The sequence below is a fragment of the Sinohyriopsis cumingii genome, chromosome 3 (genome assembly GCF_028554795.1).
Source record: "Sinohyriopsis cumingii isolate HCF-2022 chromosome 3, ASM2855479v2, whole genome shotgun sequence".
In the NCBI taxonomy this organism is placed as follows: domain Eukaryota; kingdom Metazoa; phylum Mollusca; class Bivalvia; order Unionida; family Unionidae; genus Sinohyriopsis; species Sinohyriopsis cumingii.
In genome coordinates, this window is record NC_142963.1 from 105,816,197 (window position 1) to 105,841,225 (window position 25,029).

The 25,029-nt window shown below is 34.6% G+C and overlaps 1 protein-coding gene across 2 annotated transcripts; it reads left to right on the forward strand.

The window, feature by feature from the left end:
* Window positions 1-908: 908 nt before the first annotated feature.
* On the forward strand, window positions 909-24,472 carry LOC149803468 (uncharacterized). 2 transcript variants are annotated; one of them, XM_089953187.1, is made up of 7 exons: window positions 909-1,154; window positions 3,260-4,727; window positions 10,724-10,942; window positions 13,667-13,714; window positions 14,453-14,522; window positions 21,738-21,826; window positions 23,676-24,472. In XM_089953187.1, exons 1-7 carry the CDS (start codon window positions 916-918, stop codon window positions 23,724-23,726), a joined length of 2,184 nt encoding a protein of 727 aa, XP_089809313.1. In that variant the 5' UTR covers window positions 909-915; the 3' UTR covers window positions 23,727-24,472. The 2 variants fall into 2 exon arrangements, with proteins under 2 accessions (XP_089809313.1, XP_089809314.1); XM_089953188.1 differs by having other exon boundaries at window positions 21,741-21,826.
* The last annotated feature ends 557 nt before the right edge of the window (window positions 24,473-25,029 follow it).

The window sequence follows — 25,029 nt, forward strand, 5'->3', positions numbered from 1 at the left end:
ATATAAGCTTAAATTAAAGTTAAAAGCATCAATAATTTCTTGTATTAAATGAAAACATACAAATAGGGATTTTGAAAGTACTGTTGATTAATCAGCTTTCTGTATAAAATTGAATTTATTTAATTACTTTTAGTCTGTGAAATTGGAAGAGGTTAGTGTTAGGACTGGTCAGTCTGGTGTCAGGATAATGTGACTGGGTGGGTCATCATGCTACATATGAGTGGCATGATGCCCCAATGCTAGACATCACAATAAAATACCACACTGCAGGCATCATAGTGATATGACTGAAATTTGTTTTAAGTTACATTAAAAGTCCAAATCATACACACACATACACTGTTTGAATAATAACATGATTAATTTCATCATCACAAACAAAAATTGAACAATCACTAATTCTGAGTTTAGTATTTATGACTGGCTTTGTCAACTGGTGCCCCTTTAAATTAATTTTTTCTTGATTGTGTATTTTTTTTTTTAATTGTATGTAAAGAAGAGTTGCAGAAGGACATTCGTAAAATAAATCTATGTGTAGTATTTTGCATCTAATTTAATTTTAGCTACCTAACAATATCAGTTAAGTAAACTATTTCCCAGCTTATAAATTTTTCCAATAATTTTAGTTTATGAGGAGGATAAAAAGAAAATGTTTCTTAGGATCTGATTGGTGACCCATGCATATTTGATATATTTAAGAGAGCAGTTAGGATGTATGACCTCTCTTCTCTCTCTCTCTCTCTCACACACACACTAACTCTAAGAAGTTATCATCATCATCATTATTATTATTATTATTATTATTATTATTATTATTATTATTAAAATATTATTGGATACAAAACAGAAGCACGCTTTTTTTGTACCTGAACCGTAACTTTACTAGAACATTATTTAGGACTATTTAAATTAAAGATGGCAGCCGCCATGGGTGAACATGCACGAATCAAACTCCAATTTCTCAATGTTTCGCGTGAGCCTTGTTGGATGTTTGTTGATTTGAAAGAGATGAGATGCATAGGAGATGTAATAATAAAAATAAAAGAACAGTATTTGGAGGATGTGGGCGACTTGAACCTCTATCTGGACGGTTGTATTTTACCGAAGAAAGAGTCGTCGTTGATCCTACGTGATAATGACTGTGTTTGTGTTAGGTGAATCTCTTGTTCATTATATAGATATCTCGTTTACGTTATACGGAAAGAAAGATTTTGCTGTTTTCCTACCACTCGTCCTGTCCATTCATCTTTACGTCCTTGGCGTGTAGCTGTGTGTTACCAGTGTTCGCTGTTTTGCACGGGCCTTTGCCACTATGTGTTAGATATGTGTACAGTTATTGAGTTATATTTTTGCTAGCGGTCAGAACGTATCCCATTTATAAAAAAAAAAAATACCGATTTTCCAAAGCCACCCAGTGGCAACATAGACTAGACGCTGTACAAATGAGCTGGCCCATTCATGCACTCACAGTCACAACTGTTTAGTATATGGCGTTTTTAAAGTATATATATATATATATACCAAAACACAGCTTGAAATGAATGAAAGTGTGATTTTTTTTCTTAGAAACCAAACATTCCAACAGTTATAACAAGAATTTATGCTTTATTTTAGCACTAAATAGTTATAAGTGCTAGATTAATATTACTTGGAAGTCCTATCATTTTGCACATTATTATTTCTTCAACAAAAGTTAAATATTTTCCTTCCCCCATTATTTAAAAAAAGAGTATTAGCAAGTAATATGATGCAGATGGAGAAAATGTATATCTGTTTCTTTGGTGTTTTACACAAATTGATCTAGCCTGTCGAAAGGACAGACCTTTTCCATGCACTGATCATCATACATTATAGACCAAAGATATGTATACAGGTGAATACAGTGTTGCAGCAATGGTTATTTATTGATTTCCCCGCCTCCACAGATCCTTAATGTGGAGGCAACAAAGGATCAACTGCTCCACTGCAGTGCTTGAACAGATGAAAACTAATGTAAGCTATACTATAATTATAATAACAATAATGAATAATTTATTTTATGAGAGTAACCCAGTTAATTTTTATTTTGTTATGTAATAAAAATTTTCTTCTCTGAGGCCCTTGGGATAATACAATTGTAACTACAAAAATACAAATTTAAAATAAAAATAAATGTAAAGCATGCTTTAAATACATCACATATAAAAGCATGAAATGCATAAGAGAATAAATTAGAGTGAAAACTGTCTTTCAAGATAATAGTCTTAAACTTTTATTTTGAATACATTTAGATACATTTCTGATTTAATGTTCTTTTGGGAGTTCATTTTATGGAATTTGAACCAGAGTAAGGAAATGATTTGTAAAAAAAAAATTTAAAATAGTGTTTTGCAATAATCCTTTGCATTCAATCTCAGTTTAGGTCCTTGGTACTGTTCTTCCAACTTAAATGAAACATTCCATGCAGACATTGTGGACAGAATTCATTCTTTTCCTTAACATTGATACAGACAGTAGATAGACTAATTATTCATATTTAAGTCATTTTCAATGTAGAGAATAGAATTCTAGATGGTATATCAATTGGTAAATTTAGGATAATTCTTGCTGCCCTTTTTTGAAGTTTATGGATCATTTCAATGTTACTGTTGCATTTCCCCAAACTATGCAGCATTATTCCAAAAGTGGTTGAATGAATTCATTATGAAATAATTTTAGATAGTTGAGTGGTAGATAACATTTTGTTAAAAGATACAAAATCGGTTTATGTAAGTCCTTAAGAATGGAACTTGTTCATAACCTAAGACCTGACTGGATGAAATTCCAGTATATTGTCAGTAAATCATTCAGTCACCTAGAAGACATTTTTATTGCAATGGAATCAAAGTGTAGCACAAGTAGTATATAAATAGTCTAATAAATCAGCTGCCAAACCCGTACAAATACTGATGGACAGTTTGGATCTGTTATTTCCTCTGCATAAATTCAAGGAACAGCCAGATTGAGGCATGAAATTCAAAGTGGTGCCAGGAGGTAGGGCTGTGTTTTTCTATGTACATTTACAAGCTGTCAGTTTAAAAGCTGAGAAATGGTTCATTATGTCCTCATTGCTTTTTTGAAGACCTTGTTGAATTATTTATATCGTCTGCATTTTAATGCATCTTTTGTTTTTGACAGCTAGGAAGACTTGGAACAAAACTATTTTAATGCAGATACATTTGTAACATATAATTGATTGAAGAGTTTTCAATATCATTAAAAAAAAATCTTTCTTTTGCAGAGTGGAAGAAAACCCACAAGAAAATGTGATGAAAAAGAGGAAGAAAAAAAAAGATTTGAAAGATGAGGAAGAGAGTAAATCTTTAGTCAATATGCTGGAAAGAGATCAAGTTTCATCAGTCTTCTGCCTTCACCATTCAGAGACAGAGGTTCCCTGTGAAAGTGCTGAACATAGCCAGAGTGACGCCTTATCAGGTAACATGTATGCTGAGAACAACTATAAATTGAATAAGAAAAAAAGAAAAAAGGAGAACAAGGAAATGGATGGTCGTCAAGAGCAGAAGAAACAGAAATGTGATTCTTCCATGACACAAGTAGCAAGTACATTTAGCAATGAAATTATTCCATACTCAGATGCAGCATCAAAACCTGCTGTCGATAAATCTGTTAGCCAGTCAGTTCGTAAGAATCAGGATGAAGAGTCTGATGATAACCAGTCCAAAGAGATAATTAAGACTGAAACATACGCATCTTCGTCAATTGCCACAACAATTATAGAAAAAGATTGTGACACGTTAGAGGTGGCAGATGGTGTACAACAGCATGTTGACAGTGAGAAAAGAAAGAGAAAGAGACATAGGATAAGAAAAAGGAGAAAAAGAGAGAATGTAACTGTAAATACAAATAACAGTGAAGAACGTTTCCAAAATGCAAAGAATGGACATAAAATGTTCAGTGAACAGAGTGTTTTTATTCATGATAAAGGAAACTTGTCAGAAGCTTCGTCAAGCTTTGTTTCAAATTCCGGTTCAAAAAAACACTTTCATTTTGAGTCATCTGGTGACGAAGAAGAACAACAACAATCAACTATAAATGTATTGTTACCTGATACAGTGGAATCCCAGATGAAAATAACAGATGTTTCTCATGTTCCAGATGAAGAGAATGCTAATTTTGCTGAGGAAGATACATATGTTACAAATAATAAACAGTCTGGAAAAGCTCAAAAAAGGAATAAACACTCTAGACAGAAGAATAGTCAGAGAAATCCAGAATATAATGTCAGAGATCAAGGAGGGAATAATTTTCCAGATATGGTTACCAATTGGACAAATAATAAAAATAATAAAAGAGTAAATGAACGGAGTGACTCAGCAGTAAGTGATGAAAATTTGACACAAGTGCAAGATGATACATTGAAGGCAGACACATCTGCATTGTATGTGTCGGTATTGCCCAATGGAGTGCCTGTGTTTAGCAGACAACAAAGGCGAGCTGTAGGCACTGTATCTCAGAATGAAAGCCCACAGACAAACATCTTTGGCAAAGGGGTATCTCAGAATGAATGCTCACAGACCAGATTTGGGGACCAAGGGATATCTCAGGATGTGTCTCCACAGAAAAAGACATGGGGCCACGGGATGGGTCAGAGAACCTGGGGTAGTGGATCATTCCAGAAAGGGTTCCGACAACTTAGCAAGCAAGAGCAGCTGTCAACACAAGCATACAACTCCTCTGTCATCTTAGTGGTGAGTTTCAAATGGCTGGTATTCAGTTATAGGATAATTTCAGCAACTTCAGTGTATCATAGCAGAATTTTTTTAAAGTAATAAATGTGCAAAACTATATGTGTTTAATTTCAAGTCAGAAAAAAAATCTGTTTGACTTCATTTTGGGATTCATTTGGACTGAATTAGCTTCTTCAGTCTGGAAATTTGTCAAATTCCAGCTGGTAACAGAAATCTATTAAATTTACTAAAGCATAATTTTCTTTTTTAACATAAGGTTTGCTTAGAGAAGTTCATTTTCACTTTGTCTGCATAAACATGAACAAGTGTATTTTATACTTTGTCACATTTTGTCATTGTCATCATTGGCAGTATTGACCAGTCTACAGTATATATACACCTATAGGTCGAGACCAACTGCAAACAGACCCAGATCTGCTGTCACATAATGTGCAGGCTGATCTATGTCTGTGCAGTTTGTTATGAGTCATCAGTAGAACAAACAAAAAAGACCTTGATCTGCAGGTGCATTACGCTATGGCAGATCAAGGTCTTTGTTGTTTGCAGTTTGCCTTGACTTATATGCCATTATATACAGTATTCTTTGGCATGTTTAACTGAGGTTAAGGCACTGTTGCTTGTAAGTTATAAAACTTTGTATGCAAACAATGGGAAATACAATGAGCGCCATATCAGAATAAGCTGCTTGACTGACTTTTCAGAGTTGATTAACCATGTTACATCTTTTATGTTTAGGTCAGTTTCTTGAATGCAGTAGCTTGTATAATCATGAAACTTGATACAGGCATATATTAGGAGTATTGCATCATGGTTATATGAAAAGTACAGAGGTCTCGCTAGTATTTTGCAACTAGGAATCAAGGACTCCTATTTTAGTAAAAAATAGGAGTCAGCCACCAGCAAAAGTTGCAGCCCCATCCCATAAGCATATTGAGCATACCTGGAGTGGCTAAATGTCCAGATGAGAAGAACCAATAGTTGTCACTGAGTGTAAGTTTCCATATTTTTTTACAACAATGACATGGTCTTGTTTGCCCATTAGAGTTGGACTGAATTTTGTCAATTCAAGGAAAGGCCTTATTCCAAACACTAAGTCACACATCACACACTTTCTTACACTTGGCTACTATTCCATCCAAACTATCATTTCTAGAAACTTTAGCACTCTTCTGAATCTCATTTCAATCTTTGTCAATTTGCCATTTAACCCCAAAATACTTATCCAAATTTGAAAACAGCATTTTGTCTAAGTCTCAACATGTCTTGATTTCGAGGTTGTATGTACTACTTAAATGGCTACACAAGGAAATGAACAAGATAATGAAAGCTAAAGTTGTTCACATGATGTTCTCTTAAAATATAACCACAATGACATCTCTGGGTCTTCCTGCCACAGAACTCAGTCATTGTCAATGTCAACACATTTTCCCACCACTCCAGGTATACTCTGGGTCTTTGAACTTGCCTCCCAGCTATTGTCATGTTCTTTTGATGTGCTCTTATAATTACAACATATGCATCTGGGGGCCTTACAGCCATTGAATTCTGGCATTATCAGCACAGCTAAAATGATCAATTGATCAACACATTTTCCCACCCAGCAGGTGGTTGAAGCAGGAATGGCAAGTCTCTGAATTTGCCGCCCAACTATTGTGTGTGTACAGAGGACTCCTGCCTAAGTAATTTTTTGCATCCCAAATGTGTCCAAATATGCATGATTAAGCATTTCTGAGACCTCTGAAGTAGGTCATTAACCTTGATGACTATGTACATCTGATTGGTTTAGTTTCATGAATACTTTTGCTTGTACAGTTGTGAAACTTAATACACTTATGTGCATACATGATTAGTTATACTATAATACCATACCAAAAATAGGTCAGCATGTGATGTTTATTTCAAGCAATCTACACCATGCTCGGCTATCGACACCATATTTGGGTAAATAAATTTCTTCCACAAGTAATTTGAGTGTTCTTGTTCTCTTATTTGAACTGAGTCCACCGTTTTTGAAACTAACATTTTTTTAAAGTAATACATTTCTTCAGTTAGAAAATTCTGTTTTGTATGTATATTATAAACACATTTTGTTAAGTGTACAAATGTATCAAACTCATATGCAGTGTATTCATACTTGAAAATGTGTTTAGGTGGATAGAAATATATGCCATGTATTTTTGCCATAAGGCTTCCAAAGAGTACATCAGAAACTATACATTATACATGTATATCATTTTAACTGGCAGGAGTACCTAGACTATAGTGTTGTAATTACAAACAGGTAAAAATACTAAACCAAATGACTACAGTGTTGTAATTACCAACAGGTAAAAATACTAAACCAAATGCCACTTAAACAACTAAATTAAAGTTTTTGTTAGATTATTCACTAGAAAATGTTAACCAAAAACATTTCCAAACTAGTTTGAAACAACTGTATAACACGCACATGCGGGCACATGTACATGCAGGGGTCTCTCTAGGATTTTAAAACTAGGAGTCCAGGACTCCCATTTTGGTAAAAATAAGAGTCCCACCATCAAAAGTTGCAGTCCCTTCTTTCCTACAGAATCAACACAGACGTGAGTGAATCTAGTTTTAGATGGAGAGGTTTTTTTAATGAAATCACTGTTATATAGCTTCATTACAACAGTCCATTGACAGGATCACAAATTTATGGTTTATTTATTTGTATACATGCTTGTAGTAATTTTAGGCAAATAAATAGTGTCTGATTTGCTGTTTTTTTTTTTCCTGTATTTTCGCAAATACGTGTCAAGTCAGAAAACAGCTTAGACCTTAAAGCGCATCTCACGAATTCCACAACATAGCATTGCCCCTTACGTTTCTGACCTACATAGTTTGCATTTTAAAGTTAAATCTTTAATAAAATAATACATAGGCTTTGGTTTCAATAATTTGTATATTTTTTCTGAATATATTTGCCCGATGATTTAAGAAAGCAGACAATCTAATAAACTGGTACATCCCAGACATAGCAAAGTCCGCCATTATTTCCCGTTAGGCCTACTGGTTCACTTACAGTTTCAAACTAATTTTATGACGAAAAAGTGTATAAGAGGCAGTTAATAAATAGGGCATAACCGATTAGCATTTTTCTACTGATTTCCGATTCCGGATTTTGGGCATGAAATTTTTCCGATTCCGGATACGATTCAAATAATCGGAAATGCTAAATTAAAAGGTTTTTCAAATTAACTTTTTAAACCGTGTTACACACGTTTTGCATATCACACCGATGTCACAAGGGGAAGGATATGGCAGGACTATAGCAAAATGCAACGAAGTTCAAAGCCACAAAGAATCCATGAAATTTTTTATTTTTTTGCCAGTTCCGACCCATTCTTTGTTCAACAGTTAGTTGATCTTGCCGCCAGGCTTTTATTTTCCCGCCTTAATCATTTATGTCGGCAAGCGGCCAGTTCCATCCTGTACTTTATTCAACAATTAGTTGATCTTGCCGCCATGCTTTAATGTCGCGGTCAAATAAAAATAAAACAGGCTTTTGTTTGGTCCTATAAAGTTGGCCTCTTGCGGAATCATTTTCTTTTAATACCTCATTAGCATGTGTCAATGTATTCAATATTATGCCTTCATTATTGAGGATGTTGACATAAACGGGTAGGACTGTATTATATATTTTAATAAATTTAAATCTTTCGGTCTAACTCAAGTATTATCGTTTCACCCGGTTGTGTTGACCATATTGGACTTTTCTGACTTCTTATTTAACTTTATTAACGCACTATCGAATGACACGCAGTGTTAGACACGGTGCTATAGAAATTCAACTTTATTATTTTTATTATCCGAATCGGTTGTTCCTGCCTTGTCCGACTCCGATTAATCTGAAGTTCATACTATCCGGTGGAATCCGATTTCCGGATCAAAAGTCGGTTATGCCCTATTAATAAATATCCAGATCACCAATTCTGATCTTAAAACACAAGTTTGTGTTTTATCATCAAAGGATATCATGCAGGAAATTGATAGTTGCTACCTTACTCAGAAAAGGGTTAATGGTCAATCAGCTATCAAAACATAATGCTTGTGAATGGGCAAGAGTTTGTTTGTCAACGTAATTGATATCAAAACTAGGCTTAGCTACTGATGTCTTGATGAATACATTTCGCTACAACACTAGAACTAACCTAGCTAAGGCGAAGGGCAATTTAAACAAAATATGGTATGGTCAGCCAATGTACCTCTTAAATAATCACAGGGCGAAGTCGTTTTCGCTTTCCTAACAGAAGAAGGCAAAGTTAACATTTTTAGGTGACTTGTCACCCACTTACGAATGGCGTTTTGTCTAAGTCTCAACATGTCTTGATTCTGAGGTTACGTGCACTGCTTATTCCGCTACATTCGGAAATGAACACAACAACAAAGTTGTTTATTTGATGTACTTTTATAAATGACCACTGGGTTTTTCTGCCTTTGAATTCAATCACTGTAAATATCAGTACATTTCCACCCGGCTGCCAGACAAAGCCTTTGAAATTGCCGCCCAGCTATTGCATCATGTTCTTTCGTATGTACTCTCATAAAATGGCAACATGTATGTACATCAAGGAGTCTTTAAGTCACTGAATTCTGTCATTGTAAATATCAGCACTGCTAATTGATCAACACATTTTCCCATAAAGCAGGTAGCTGAAGCAGGACTGGCAAGTCTTTGAATTTTGCCGCCCACCTATTATATGCGTATGGAGGACCCCCGCCTAAGTGATTGTCTGTGTCCCAGATAAAAAATTGGCATCCAAATACGCATAATTAAGTGTTTCCGAGATCTCCATACATGTATCTTCACTTTATAGTGTTTATCCTTGTAATCCACAGTGATCACTGATGAGTAATTCAACTTTGCAACTGCATGTCGTAGCTGATTGTGACTTAAAAATCTTTTGACTGTCATATTTTGGTGAAGTTTTTTAAAGTATAAAAATTAAATTGCTTGTTCCAGTGTCAGTTGATTAACAATAATTATATCTATTTGTAATCACAACGCTGTATTCTATGTGAAAGATTACTTCAGCTATTCATTGACAATGAATGAAGCATTGAAGTAACTGAATTGGCACAAAGTGAAGTACAAATATGAAAATATTGTGAGACTCATGTCAATTAGGTAAGCCTATTTTTAGAAATGGATTTTCATAACACGAACCACACACTTTCTTGCTTTGTTACAACAATCCATAGATAGGATTAAAAATTTATGGGCTTAATACTTGTGTATGTACTAGTATTAACTTTGTCTATTGTTTGGATATTCTTCGTGTTGCTACTTTTTTTGTATTTTCACAAAAATGAGTGATTTATGAAAAGAACAAAATTTGACCTAAGTTACAGTGCTTCTCAATTCAACAACATAGAATTGTCCCTTATGTTTCTGACTGACAGATTTTAAATTTTAGGTTAAATCTTTCATCGCAGAGTATTTACTCTTAGCTTTTTTTGCTTTCTGAAATTATGTATTTTCCTTTATTTATGTGCTCAGTGATTACAAAATAGTTGGTCTAATGAAGACTTGGTAGTTTCACTTATTCATGATCAAATGATAATTTGCGGAAATTGGGCAGCTGTATTTTATGGGCAAAAGAGTTAATGTTCAGTTAATTTTTAAAACACATGCCTGTGTATGTGCAAGAGTTTGTTTTGTCAGCACAGGTGATATGAACACCTGCTAAGGCCATGTGCAGTCCATTTTGTCTGAGGCTATAACACTAATTGCTTGGCCAGGTAGAGGGAGTACATCGGTAACCATAAACTACTGTCATTTGGTGTACCACTGAAACAAAATGACACGACATGGTCATTTTCACTATCCTAGTAAAGGATGGTAAAGTTTGCATTTTATGACAAATTATTTGCCCTCGTGGCCTGGTAGTATGACCCCAGCATTAGTTTTCTGAAAAATCTTTAAAAACAGTATGTTTAAAATAATTACTACCAACTGATTGATTTTCTTGTAGAATGAGGTCAGAGGATGTACACAAGCACAGAAGTCCTCTATCAACCCTTGGAAGAATGCAGGCTGTACTCCCATGAATTTTGATGCGGATAATTCATTTGAGGAGGAGAATGCAGATGGTGATAAGGGAAATCTGACAGCGATACCAGTAGGGCTAGACATCAGTGATTGCCCTGCCCTACATGGTCCTCCCAGAGTTGGTGATCGGATTGCATATAAAGTGAGTCTTCTGTTTTTGTTGTCTCTGGCTGGTTTGTCAGATGAAAGCCTGTGATTTATTGGCATTTTACTCGCTTTGCCTGTGGTGAATGTTGTAAGTGCCAAGATAAAGTGGTGTAATCGCTGGCATTTATTGTCTTTTGCACATTTGCTATTCATCAGTGACAACATTAAAAAACTTATTTGAGATAAGTTTTGCAACACATTCAAACAATTTTACATTCTGAAATGCTGAAACATGTATGCCAGGTTGTTGTAGATGTGCAGTAATGTTTGGGTGTTTTTCTCTAGCACATTTTTAAATAATTGTCAACAAGGGATATTTTGGGAATTGAGTTCATCACCATGTTGCCTTCCACACCAGTTTGAGAATTTGTCTGAAGCTTTGTAAGGTAAATATGCATTGGTTGTAGAAGCTAATAATGTTTTACTTTCAGGGCTGTATCGCATTCACTCCTTGCAAGATAATAAATCCATTACATGTTGCATTGAGCTAAATTGTTGTCCAACACTAGCATTGTTAAGAATTAAGTAATGCTTACAAACCTTGATATTTAAGTTCTTTGATTCTTATGTTAACATACTTGTTTGATTTCACTGTGTAGCAGGTTTTTCAGTATCTGGACTGGAAATTCAGATACATAACAAGGGGTAACTTGTTCTAAAGCTGTGCAAAGTACTGAATTACACTGCATTACACTGAAAAAAATTGATTACAGTACTTGGACTGAAAATGTTCATTATAACCCTCATTCTTGGTTTTGAAAATAAGGTGCGCATATTACACACCACAATACAGTACTCATAATGGACAGCATTGTCTTTATCATTTACTGGTTACTCACTTTTTACTTTAATGCATTTATATGTTTTCCGGTATGATTCGGAAAACCAGACAAAATTTTGAGTATCATACGGTGGGTTTGATCACCCAACTATCATGATTTTCTCAGGTTATGTAAGTCACTTGGCTAGACAATGGTCTAGTAGCAATGTTTACTCAGTGATGCTTAAATCATCAAAAGACATCTGTGTTTCACAACAGATCAAATGCTTACGACGTGACTTGACTGTAAAGCCATAATAATTCAAGGAACATCAAAGGAGTGTGATATGTACATGATTACAAATTGTAAGATGAAAATTGGTGGAAAATTCAGTCTTCAAAGACAAGTACATGAAAATAGCTGCTTAGTTGAAATATATGCATCAAATCACATCCTTACATCTTTTCCTTTTATCTTGTTGGAATAAATGATAATGCTTATTTGAAAGGGTTTATTGTATGATTTTTTTCTCAGATTTATGTCATTACATTTTTGGAACATTTAATTGGCACTATATATTCAAGATTGTGCCGACATACCTTATAAACTTACATATTTAAGCTCAAAGGTCAAGATCAGTTGTTAGGAAAAGGTCACAGCACAGTCGTGTTGTTTGCAGTACTTTTGTTTTCCTATGTCTTATATTTTGGTTACTTTCCTTGAGAAATTGTTGAAAATATGGAGTGTTATGGTAAGTCAAGTTTTATAAAGATGCTTGTCATCACTGTTTCCAAGCTGCATGATGAAAAATAAATGTGGTAAAGAAAATGCCTGAAGAGTGGATTATGCCTGTCTGAGACTCCATGTACATCTGTCAGAGTCTCCATGTACACCAAGATTTTGTATTGTGAAGATTGTACATAATTCAGTTGAATGCACTTCTGTGAGATGAATATGTATAAAATAAAAGAATTACACAAGATTACATGACATCAGGCATAAAAGTTTGAATAAAAATTTAAATTTATATCCTATAGAAGACTGCATGGGAGATGTGGGACTCCACTGTGGCAAGTAAAATGTATACATAATATAATCTTACTTTGTGGGAATTTGTGGGAATCCCACATCCCAGTTGTCTCCGATTGTGTGGATTATCACAACTAGTGAAATGACTACAACTGTCATTATATACATGCCATTGGAGTCCAGATTGGGCATCACTTTACACATGAGCTGTAACTTTATTTCAGGGTTGCAGACAAAAATATACTAAACAACAATTTTCACTACTCAGACTTCAGGACTGGTCCTTGACTTGAATTCATTGTTTGCTTATTTCTTTGGGCATATTCATGCATTTCAATTCTGACTTGAACCCTTCTAAACATGGTTAGCAGATTCACCATGTGTGCATTTACCATGTATTGTTCATCTACATATAGCAACATGAAGTCAGCATGACATTTAAAAAGTTTTTAAAGTATGATCTTTATTTATTGAGTATTACATAAATTATTGCAACTTAATAATCCATTTTAAATGTGTCAGATGTTGGCATGACACTGTCTTTAAGGCAGGCTTTTGTATGTGCCAGAGCTGGGAGATAACCCAGGACTGCAGAGGTACAAAAGGAGTACATTACCACTGCACTGTCCAGGCCATAACTGTATGTATTTCACCCATCATTTCTCAGTATTCTGATCAATTACGCTAACTGTATTGCTGATTACCAGCAAGCATGGATTACATCTTAAAATTATGTAGCATTACACAAAGATTTCACAAAGACAGATTGTTGTTTGCAACTTTCCACCAAAGAAAACTGAAGACAAATTATTTTCACATACTAGGTAAAAATGTTATTAGTATGAAGACAGGTAGAGGCTGAATTTGAGAGGTTGTCTTTTCATGTATTCATTTTTTCACATGTGCAGTATGTTTCTCTGATTTTTCAGGTTTTGGAGATGTCCAGCAATTACACTCCAGAAATATCTAGTTACAAGGTGGATATACATTTTCAGTCTCAGTTAAAACTGTTCTTTATATGTACTTTGATTTCTCAATAACTTTGTTGAGCTTTAAGATAAATGTTCACTTTCATTTGGCCATAACTTTTTTCAGTATTAAGATATATTTACTTTCATTTGTCCGTAACTTTTTCAGTATTAAGATATATTTACTTTCATTTGGCCATAACTTTTTTCAGTATTAAGATATATTTACTTTCATTTGGCCGTAACTTTTTTCAGTATTAAGATATATTTACTTTCATTTGGCCATAACTTTTTTTCAGCTTTATGGTAAATATTTACTAAAATAGCAGTCATCTTAAAATTATTTGCACTACATACTTTCCAACTTAAGACTTTAAATATTTCAGTTGTTTGTGTTTTCAGTTTTGAGTTAATTTTTGTTCTTGGTTTTATAAGTATAGGAGGAAAAGAAAATGGAGAACTTGTGTTAGATGTCTAATTGTCATTGTGATAGAAAGTGACAATCCAAATGGATGTCATCTTACAAATAATAAGAGTCCTATAGTTCTTCTGTAGCTGTAGCATGCAAACTGCCAATATAAATTTACGGATATTCTTGCATTCATATGAGGAAAAGCAGTTATGCATTTTCCCATCTGAATAAAGGTAGCAAATTTTATATTTTTTTAAAACAAACTTAAAATGGGAATATTCTTTTGCAGACACCTTTATTTTGTTTTACAATATTTAAATTAAACAATTTTACAGCGTGCTGAAGTCTTGAACTATGACCCGACAACTGGCATGGTTACTCTGCATAGCTTGGATCAAAGTCAAGGTATGTACTGAGTCATTTCTTAGTGCAAAGTAATCCACTGGTTTTTCAAGACATTTGCATTATGATAGCTAAATTAATTCTTTCAGAAGTTTGCATTGTGTATATTGTGCCTGAGTGAGCATAGCAAGACATACCTTTTACTTTCCGATGGCAACAGTTTTATGGTTGTCAGCACACCTAACCAAATTTAATTGTGCCATCATGTTATTTATTGGAGTGACAGACTTGCTTGCATCACTGTTGTCTCGTATTCAATCCAGGGTTGTAGCATGTCCAAGATAGGTGATGGATAACCACAATAATTATTGATGGGTTGGAAATGTCAAGCGACCAAACCTTTTTTTTATTTTTTTGTTCTTTTCATAATTGTATATAATTTTATAAATGATTAAAAAGTTTTCTCTTTAAAGTGATTGATTTTTTTGTGATGAAATTTTCCTGGAAAAATAAAATAATTGAGTACAAGCAATCAGTTACTTTTGTACAGCCGAAGCATCAACAACATGGCAGACAACAAATGTGCCAGTAGACCATTCAGTTTTCCAGGAATACAAGTAATTCAACAAGTATGCAAAATTGGCAATATTCATGAAATAATATTTTTAAAAACTCTTTAGCCGATTAAAAACCATCATTGATTGGTTCTGATGAAACAATATTGATCTCTGAATTTCAACAGATTCCCAACACTAGTAAAGGTATAGTTTCTTTGATGTCCATTGATTGGCTGTAAAATTCAACTATCTTCAAGTTTTTAATTACTGGACAATTTTGCCAGCTCAATGTGCAATTAATATTTCAGGAATTCCTTCATTAAGTAATCAGATTTTTATTTAAATGCTATTTTTGCCTATATTGAAACAGTTTACTGTGTACTTTACCAGCATGTGCATAAGATGTGATTGGCAGGTGCCCAAAGGTTTTAAACTTGTCAGGACAATGTGTCTGAGACTGTTTGGTGCTGGATAGTGATATTATCATGAGCCTGAAGTTGTTTCATGATATTCATACTTTCTTGTTTTTGTGATAAAATATGTTAAAAATGGAGTCATTATCTACAAAGCATACTGACTGAAGACACATGCCTGACCAGATTTCAAGGCCAAATTACAGCATATGGACAATTAATTTTTGTTAAAGCCACTTTTGGTAAAAGCTGAACATGCAAATCACTTTGGTTTCCATGTGCATGTCTCTCTGTCTGTCTCTTTGTTCATCCATCTGTTCACACCCAAGATTAAGTCAGTGTAAAGGTTGCCAGATTAGACTTAGTTATAGATTGTTTACTTTTTATCACTAGTGCTGGCCGTATAACACATAGAGATAGCATTGTATGATAACATCAATAGTGTTGGCCGGACAACATATAGAGATGGCACTGTATGATAACATCAATAGTGTTGGCCTGACAACATATAGAGATGGCACTGTATGATAATATCACTAGTGTTGGCCTGACAACACACAGAGATGGCACTGTATGATAATATCACTAGTGTTAGCCTGACAACACACAGAGATGGCACTGTATGATAATATCACTAGTGTTGGCCTGACAACACACAGAGATGGCACTGTATGATAATATCACTAGTGTTGGCCTGACAACATATAGAGATGGCACTGTATGATAACATCAATAGTGCTGGCCTGACAACATATAGAGATGGCACTGTATGATAATATCACTAGTGTTGGCCTGACAACACACAGAGATGACACTGTATGATAATATCACTAGTGTTGGCCTGACAACACACAGAGATGGCACTGTATGATAATATCACTTGTGTTGGCCTGACAACACATAGAGATGGCACTGTATGATAACATCACTAGTGCTGGCCTGACAACACATAGAGATGGCATTGTATGATAATATCACTAGTGTTGGCCTGACAACATATAGAGATGGCATTGTATGATAACATCACTAGTGTTGGCCTGACAACATATAGAGATGGCACTGTATGATAGCATCAATAGTGTTGGCCTGACAACATATAGAGATGGCACTGTATGATAACATCACTAGTGCTGGCCTGACAACACACAGAGATGGCTTCTACCAGAGGTTGACAATTTCTGTCAATGTATGTTCCTTTTGTATAGACAATTTGCAATAGATGCACCTATAAATGATTATAACAGCAATGAATAGTTTTTAATTAGAAAATTAAAATTTGCAAAATTATTTGTTAAAGTTTATATTTGTACTTGAACTCAAATAAGCTTAAAATTTGTATCCCTCTGCTTGAACATGGATTTAGTAGAATCTATGGTTGGGTTTGCACCAAGTCAAGGAAATCACAGTCATGGAGTTTTATTATTTGCCTCCCTATGAGGCACTGCCAAGTGGGGAGATATATAATGTAAACCAACCCCCAACCCCCCGACTAAGATTTCCTTTTCTTGGTACAAAATACAGATATAGGTTATTTATTTTCACCCAGTTTATTCCATTCAAATTAAAATAACCATATAGTTAGCATATTCAACACATATGGTATTAGTCAGGTACTTTTATTGACTCTCAGTTTATATAAAGGTCATCAGGTCTTATTCTCTTGTATGAAAATATGAACATTTATCTATATCTAAGTAGAATCTAGCTGTATTTGCTGCTCTTAGAAAAGAGAAAGAAAAAAACCTAGTTATGATTGTTATGTGTTGGAAGTATTGCATCATGAGCATCTGGAACAATGTGCTGTTGTGTGTAAATGCCACTCATTAATGCAAATATGTTAATGAGATCAATGGGTTGATCTGTCAACCTGAAGTACACAAGTTCGGCACATGAGAAAATGGAAACATGAAGCATTTGATGTTATTACAGTATTTTCACATTGAAAATTGATGGATGTTGTAAGTAAATAACAATAAGTAATTAATATCATTAATACAGATAACTTTTAACTTTCATCAGTTCTAATTTGGCAATTATACTTATGGTAGTCAATGGTACAATACAGTACTGCGTACACAGCACTAACAAAGTGTGTAATGACTAAGGAGATCTCTAATTCATGATATTCTTGGAAATTTATTTTCTGTCATTGAAATATGGCAAGTATTGCTATTACTAGTGCAGTGATACGCTACATAGAAATCTTCTTGTGGAATAGCCTGTGGACAGATGATTGAATCATTCTGATTGGTAAGTGCAAGAGTTTTCATTTGCAATTGCATTATTATATTTGATTCAACTGTGGTGGATTGGTTGTGTTTGACAAAGTTTTGAAGAACACAGGTCTGACTTAACACATTTCTAGTTGTTGTTGGATTTGCAGAAGCTCTTGAGAATAGTTTGGATTTTTGTAGCCATTGATGTGTATTGCATGTGTGTCTGGAACAGTGTCTTGTGTTATGTTCTAGCACAAATATTTTGTACTGCATGTGTTTATGTGATATGTTTACAAGTCAGCTTGGGTCAGTTTGTTTTCGGGGCCCCGAGTGGCCGAGTGGTCTAAAGCGCTCTCCGTTACGGATCACTGCCATCTCACCTCTGTCTGCGTAGGTTCGAGTCTCGGATTCAGCCAATGTGGGTATGTGAGAAAGCTTGCCAGTAGCTTCTCGAGGGTCGGTGGTTCTTTCCGGTGTTTTCCCGGGTTCTTCCTCCACCATTAATACTGGCCGCCATGTATAGCCCATCGAGTGCTGAAAAATGGCGTTAAACCCTAAACAACAACAAACAGTTTGTTTTCACATCCTTTTTTTCATTAAGGTACTCATCTTTCTTGCCCCAACCGGTGCCCATACAAAACTGTTGCTTGTTTGGCACAGGTGCATCGACGAGGGTTACATGGGCAAGGTAGACTGTATGGTCAGGTTACAGAAATCACTGGGACATTTGTTCTTAACTACATTTGTAGAGACATTATACCTATCTAGAAATATGGAGTTATCATACATTCTTGGTTTCTCATTGCTTGTGTTTCTTACATCCTTCCATGCCTTTGTCTTCATCTGTCTCTCATTAAACTTGGAATATGCTAAATTTAGCTCACAATCTTGCCATAAATTGATATAACCCCACTTGATGTTTCTTTGTTCTTCACCCCTTTCACCCCAGAGTGCAACATTTGTAAACCATAAAGTGTTTAATGATGTTGAAGGTGTTTTAGGGCCCAGTAGCGATGATTCAGACAGTTTTATTCATGTGATTGACACTGATGGTCTTTGAAGTTTTGGGTTATATGATACAACTTCATTTATGAGCTCTGCCATGTAGCTCGACTTCATGTGCATGTGTCTGTCTCTCTCAGAATGTTTTGTATGGTGTATTATCAAAGTTGGAAAGATTATAAGTTGCTTTATGAGTGAAGTTGTTTTTATTATATATCTGTTGTTGTTATTTGATTTTATTAATATAAAAAAAAGTCAGGCACAGCAGAAGACAACAAGGGTTTGTTCTTTTTACAAGTAGTTCCTAGCTCATGGAAACCATGACAGAATCAACCGGGCTGAGACAACCAGATTGAGAAAAGAATAGTAAATCTGTCCTGTAATCAGTTGATAACAGCTTCTCTTGTTAAGCTGCCAGATGAATATTCATCGGATGTAGTACATAACTTGCTCATATGATAACCATCATCAAGAGGGGTATGGTTTTTTGGCCTCTCTTCCTGGGTCCCTTGGTGGTTCAAAGGTCAGTTGCAAAAATTAGTGACAGTGACATTTTTTAATTATTGTTTGACCAGATGTTAGTAAAACAGAAATATTCATTATCTTTATAGTTTGTTTGGGTTACATTCCCCTGGTCAGAGACCAACTAGGGAGGAATATGTAATGGGTTTTGGGTTATATTCCTATGGTCAGGGTACAAGTGGGAATGAATATGTAATGGGTTTATGGTTACATTCCCATGGTTAGGTATGATTGTGGAGGAGTATTGGTTTTTGGCTACAGTTCCATGGTCAGGGTATACATGGGGAGGAATATGTACAAGGTTTATGGTTACATTTCCATAGATTATAAGTGCAGGGAAATATGTAATGGAGTTTTGGGTTACATTCCTATAGTCAGGGCATGAGTGGGGGAAGAATATGTACTGGGTTTGGGGTTACATTCACATGGTCAGGGTATATGTGGGGAGGAATTTGTAACAAAAAGAGTGAGAAATTGCCATTACAGTCTATGGAAGTAGCTCTATTTCTTTTTCTTTCACATTATATCAGTTATATGGGCAATCATGTTTGAGCTAGCAGTCTATACATGGTTGCTTTTTTCAGGGTTGTTGGTTTTAGAAGATTCTCCAGGTTTCTTCACCACGAAGACAACCTGACACAAACATCTGAGTCTTTTTACAGTATGTCATATTCAATATTAAGCTCTGAAAATATGTTGTAAAACTAGCATACAAGAAAGTAAACTATTTTAGAGCTAATTTCTCTTTAACCCACCTGTAAGTCACAATGTATTTTGCAAGTCAGATCCATCTGAAGGAGTGACTTGTCAGAGTTGCACTTTGTAAAAATGAAGGAGGCAAACCAGATGGATAGATAGATATAGTACTGTACAGACAAAACCAGTGTAAAATGCTATTAAATTAATATATTGAATATGTTTGAAATAAATTTACAACTTACATTTTGTCAATCTTCGTGTTATAAAATCCATAATGCTTGACATTTTTATTCCTTATATACGATAAATCCATGAATTCTTTTCTTGGTCACATGCTGTTATAATAATAGTAGCCCAGAATGATCTGATGCACAACATCCCATAATATCTTAATTCCATATGTCTTACAGATAAACAGCGAAAGTAAAGTCCACATTTTTGTGATTCCCAGTATCCTGTAAAGAATACTCTCTGATGTTCTCTGATACAAAGCCCAAGAATTCATCCTTTTTGTCTAAGTGACCAAATAAAGTTATGAAATTCTTCATTGCTTTCTAGTCATCATAAATATCATCTGACTCTGATTCATCATCTTTCCTATAATATGCATGTCCTTATATGGATACCAAGCTTGGCTTCACTTTCATATGCTTGTGCTTATGTACAGACTGAGCTTGTAACACTTTGATCATACAGTCTATAAAATCTTTTAAAGGATGCAACTGAACAGGTGTCAGTTGTGTGGCAAGATCACAGAGTTCAAATAACCAGCCTGTTACTTGGCACTGAGCAAGTAACAATTTCAAGGTTCGATCAACGGGTTGTCACGTGAGAAAACAAAGAGGGTGCTGCATGTATAAGCTAAGGGATTATGGTCAAATGTGCACAGGGAGTTGTAGGACTCTACTTGGCACTGAACAAGTATTAAATTCACAGCTCTTTAAAAACAAGGTCAATTTTAAAACAAAGGGAATGCTGCCTTTATAAGCAGAGGACTTATTGGCCATGTGCACTAGCAGATAACTTGGAAAACATCACTTTGTAATATTAAATCTGGTTTATTGTGAAGGAAAATAATGTCAAAATTTTTATTTCTTCACTGTTTATACGCAGAACACAACATATAATACAAATACAGGTTTTATGTACTTGCTCAAAATTGGAAGTACCATATATACATGTACTTACAAATAAACACTCATGGTAAACAACATTGATGGATACTTTACTTTGTGGTGGGTAATATTTAATTTAGCAAGTAATATTTTCAAATTATTAAAATCCAAATAACTGCAGGTATTGTGCAGTGTACTGCCATGAAATGGTTAACCACAAAGCATTCCATTTATATGTTTCTAAATGGAAAAAGTGGCATGAAAATGTTACAATTTTTTTTAATTGGCAGTATTTTGTACATGCTGCAAACATCTAGAGTTTCTAATGTTACCAGTAGATTAATAATTTTTATATATATATAAGATGACTCCTACTCTGCTTGAATCAGATTTTTAATAAAAACCATAGACGTACAGGCAAGTATATATGGTACTTCCTATGCATGTATGGTGTAAATTTATGCAATTTTATGTATAAATTAGGTTTTAAAAAATAAAAACCTAATAAAATTTAACTGCTGTTATATGTAACAATTGTCTCCACGATTTCTTGTGTATAACTTGCACATGCCTAAAGAGAGCCTAAACCCAGATCTTGATCTTCCCTTACATAATACCTGTTTTATCTGTTTATATTTTCAGTCAAGTAGAGTAAATCCTGATTTATTTGTTCAGTATGAAGGATCTTAAGTATTCCAGTTTTATGTGCATTGTCCTTTTTGTTAAAAATGATATGAGCCTCTGTTCTTTCCAGAAGAGAGGCCCCTTGGGAAGTTTGACCTGGTTATGCATGAAGAAGACTCAGATGGTGGGCTAACTACTGTTCAAGGCTCTGAGGTTGAGGTAAAAATTGAATACACAATCTCTGATCAGCCTGTCATCATAACAAACACAAAAAAGTTGAAAATTCTCAAAAACTGGACACATAAGGATGAAATAATATTAGTTGCTTGATAGAAATGACCACTGTGTGGAGGTTTGCTTAGTACTCAAACAGCATTTTGGACCAAAATATTTGGCCAGTCTGCACAGAAAGCCTGGTTATGGAGGGGCTTGTATATGGCATATTGGACCAAAATATTTGGCCAGTCTGCACAGAAAGCCTGGTTGTGAAGGGGCATGTGTATGGCATATTGGTGGCGCTATACAGTTTCACATTTTCCATAGGGTTAGGATTTTAAAGAAAAAGAATTTCCCCGGCTTTCCTCACTGGTTATACTGGCTATTTAAAAAAGACCTTGTATATCTTAGGTATAATTAAAAGAACCTTTAATTCCCTTTATTTTGATGTATGATTGATGGGTGTACTATGGGTTATAGAGTATACAGCTTGGCCTTACTTCAAATGTGAACCTTTCAAAAAAGTGCTAGCTCTACTTGGTCATTTTCACTTCCTGAACTTCAGAGGTAAATTGTATAAAAAGGAGCTGATAACTTTTTTTACATTTTACATATTTGGTAATTCATTCATTGCACATCCAGAAGCTGGTATTGTCTAGTCTGGCAAAATTCATTTTCCCTATTTTAATAGCTGCTATGTATAGTGTACTTTAGACTAATTCAGGCTGATTTTTTAACACAAGGGAGCAGTCATTTTAGTTAGCAGTGTGCTTAAATCATGTAAAATTTCCAAAAGTACAATATCCAAAGAAATATCATCCACATTACATTACTGTAGCATATAGGTATGCCAACATTCTCTCCATTGTGCATGTTTTAGATGCAAACTACTTCACCTTACATACGTCACTCTCTCTAAAGTACATATTAATTGGTGAGCGCCCCATTGGAACAAAATATTTGGCCAGTCTGCACAGAAAGCCTGGTTATGGAGGGGCTTGTGTATGGCATATTGGACCAAAATATTTGTCCTGTCTGCACAGAAAGCCTGGTTGTGGAGGGGCTTGTGTATGGCATTTTGGAACAAAATATTTGGCCAGTCTGCACAGAAAGCCTGGTTATGGAGGGGCTTGTGTATGGCATATTGGACCAAAGTATTTGGCCAGTCTGCACAGAAAACCTGGTTATGGAGGGGCTTGTGTGTGGCATATTGAACCAAAGTATTTGGCCAACCTCACCAAAAGCATGGCTACAAAGGGGCATTTTGTGGTAAATCCCCAAATTTACAGATTTAGTATGGCCCAAAGTTGTTCATCGAACCATTCATGTTGGATGATTTACAGATTTAGTACGGCCCAAACCATTCATGTTGGATGAAAAACTTGTTACTGTTTTTAATATCCCTTGATGAATTTAGATACCTATGGTTCTGCGGTGTAATGGTGACATTTTCATGCCATAGTTTGTATTTCTGCTGCCATTATATGTGATATAGTTTGGCCTTATCTGTTCAATTTCACCATTCAGCTTGCTTTTGAACCAAACTTGCAATAATAATGACTTTTCATCAACTCCATTATTAACATTTGTTGTCAGCTTTTGAGAAATATATAATCCATATCTAAGTAAATTTTGATGCAGTGGGCATTAATTAATTTCATTGCTTGCTTGCTTTCCGTGAAAAAATTCATATATAAATTAATAGGACAATTAAACGTGCTGAGCATATAATGTATCATTTATGTGTTCTTGTGTGGTACATATGCAACTCTGTTTTTGTATAAATTAAAGATATAGATTATATATAGAATTTTCAGTGTTTGTCTAATGTGAATGTTCTCAATGTTTTTAGGTACAGATATCCTGGTCATCTGTGATTGAACCTAGGTTATTGAAGATTTAGACAACAGTGCCTGACAGCTTCATCAGATAATTAATTGTTTCCAGAATGATGCAGGTTTACCCAAATTCATTGTTTGGAAACTGGCATATTTATCAAACCGTATCAAGTTAACAAGACAGGCAGAAAAAGTATTCACAGTAATTCTCTATAACATCGAATAGACTGGTTTTATATGAAGCACAAATATGGACTAAAAATTTTTTTAATATTATTAAATGTTTGAGATCACAAAATCCAAACTCTCACTCAGAGTCCCAAACTGTAATAACATTACTAAGAAAACATCTGTGTTACATTAAAGGTCACAAAATCCAAACTCCCTCTCTGAGCCGCAAATTCTAATAACAGTACTAAAGGAACATTTGTGTTAAACATGTTTTTAAAATTGTATATGAAATAACAGGGACCAGAGTCAAGAAACTTATGATGTATAATTCTGACTTTATTCTAGTTAAAGTTACTGGCAGTCATAATATTAAAACTATGCGATTGATTTTCATTTTCATCCTAAATAGCTTTTTGAGAATACATTACTAATGTATTTACTGTATATATTGGGATACTGCATTTCTTGGGACACCATCAGTTATTTTTTAAAGTAATTGTTTTGTGCACTGTTTGTTCTGGGACACAGAATTTTTTTTTCAAGTCTTTAATCGTGAGACACCATTAAAATCATTTGAAAATTGCATGTAAAAAATGCACTCGTACATAAATATTATTAAAGAAAACTTATTTTTTAAAAACAGCGTTTGTTGTTTGTTTACACTTTTCTTCCTAGATGCAAATTTGAAAAGAACAAAAGCTCAGGTAAGAATGAATCATTTGTGTATATGAGAATGAGTTCAACTTTTTCTGTTTTAATTTATGCTTCAACAAAAAAAACATTTTGTTGATTAAATGCCAAGGTTTATTTTCCATCTAACTCATTGATATATGATACTGGTCTCCCACTCCTTGCTAAATGTACCCATTCATTCAGCTGCTGAGAAAAATCTAGTTTTGACCAATCTGCAATGGTTGATTTGGGGATTTTGAAATGTCTTGCTGTTACTTAAATTCCATGTAATTTTGAGAAAGTTACAACTTCCTTTTGCTTTAATGTAAAACGCTTGTAATTCCCTGACCTGATATCATCATTTTTGTAGGCATCATCTCTCTCCTGACTGGGGTCTCCAATTTCGTTTTTTTTTGCAGCTGGTTCATTTTCTTTTAGATCACACACCTCTTCTCTAACATGCTTTTTTGGTCAACCTATGGGCCTCTTATTTGAAGCTTTAGGCAATGGATTTTCTTTCCATGC

Excerpts from the sequence above, each read along its gene's own strand:
- LOC149803468 (XM_089953187.1), top strand. The coding sequence starts at position 916 with ATGGCAGCCGCCATGGGTGAACATGCACGAATCAAACTCCAATTTCTC. Across the intron at positions 13,715-14,452 it reads CAGAAATATCTAGTTACAAG|CGTGCTGAAGTCTTGAACTA; the intron begins GTGGATATACAT and ends ACAATTTTACAG. Across the intron at positions 21,827-23,675 it reads TTCAAGGCTCTGAGGTTGAG|GTACAGATATCCTGGTCATC; the intron begins GTAAAAATTGAA and ends CAATGTTTTTAG.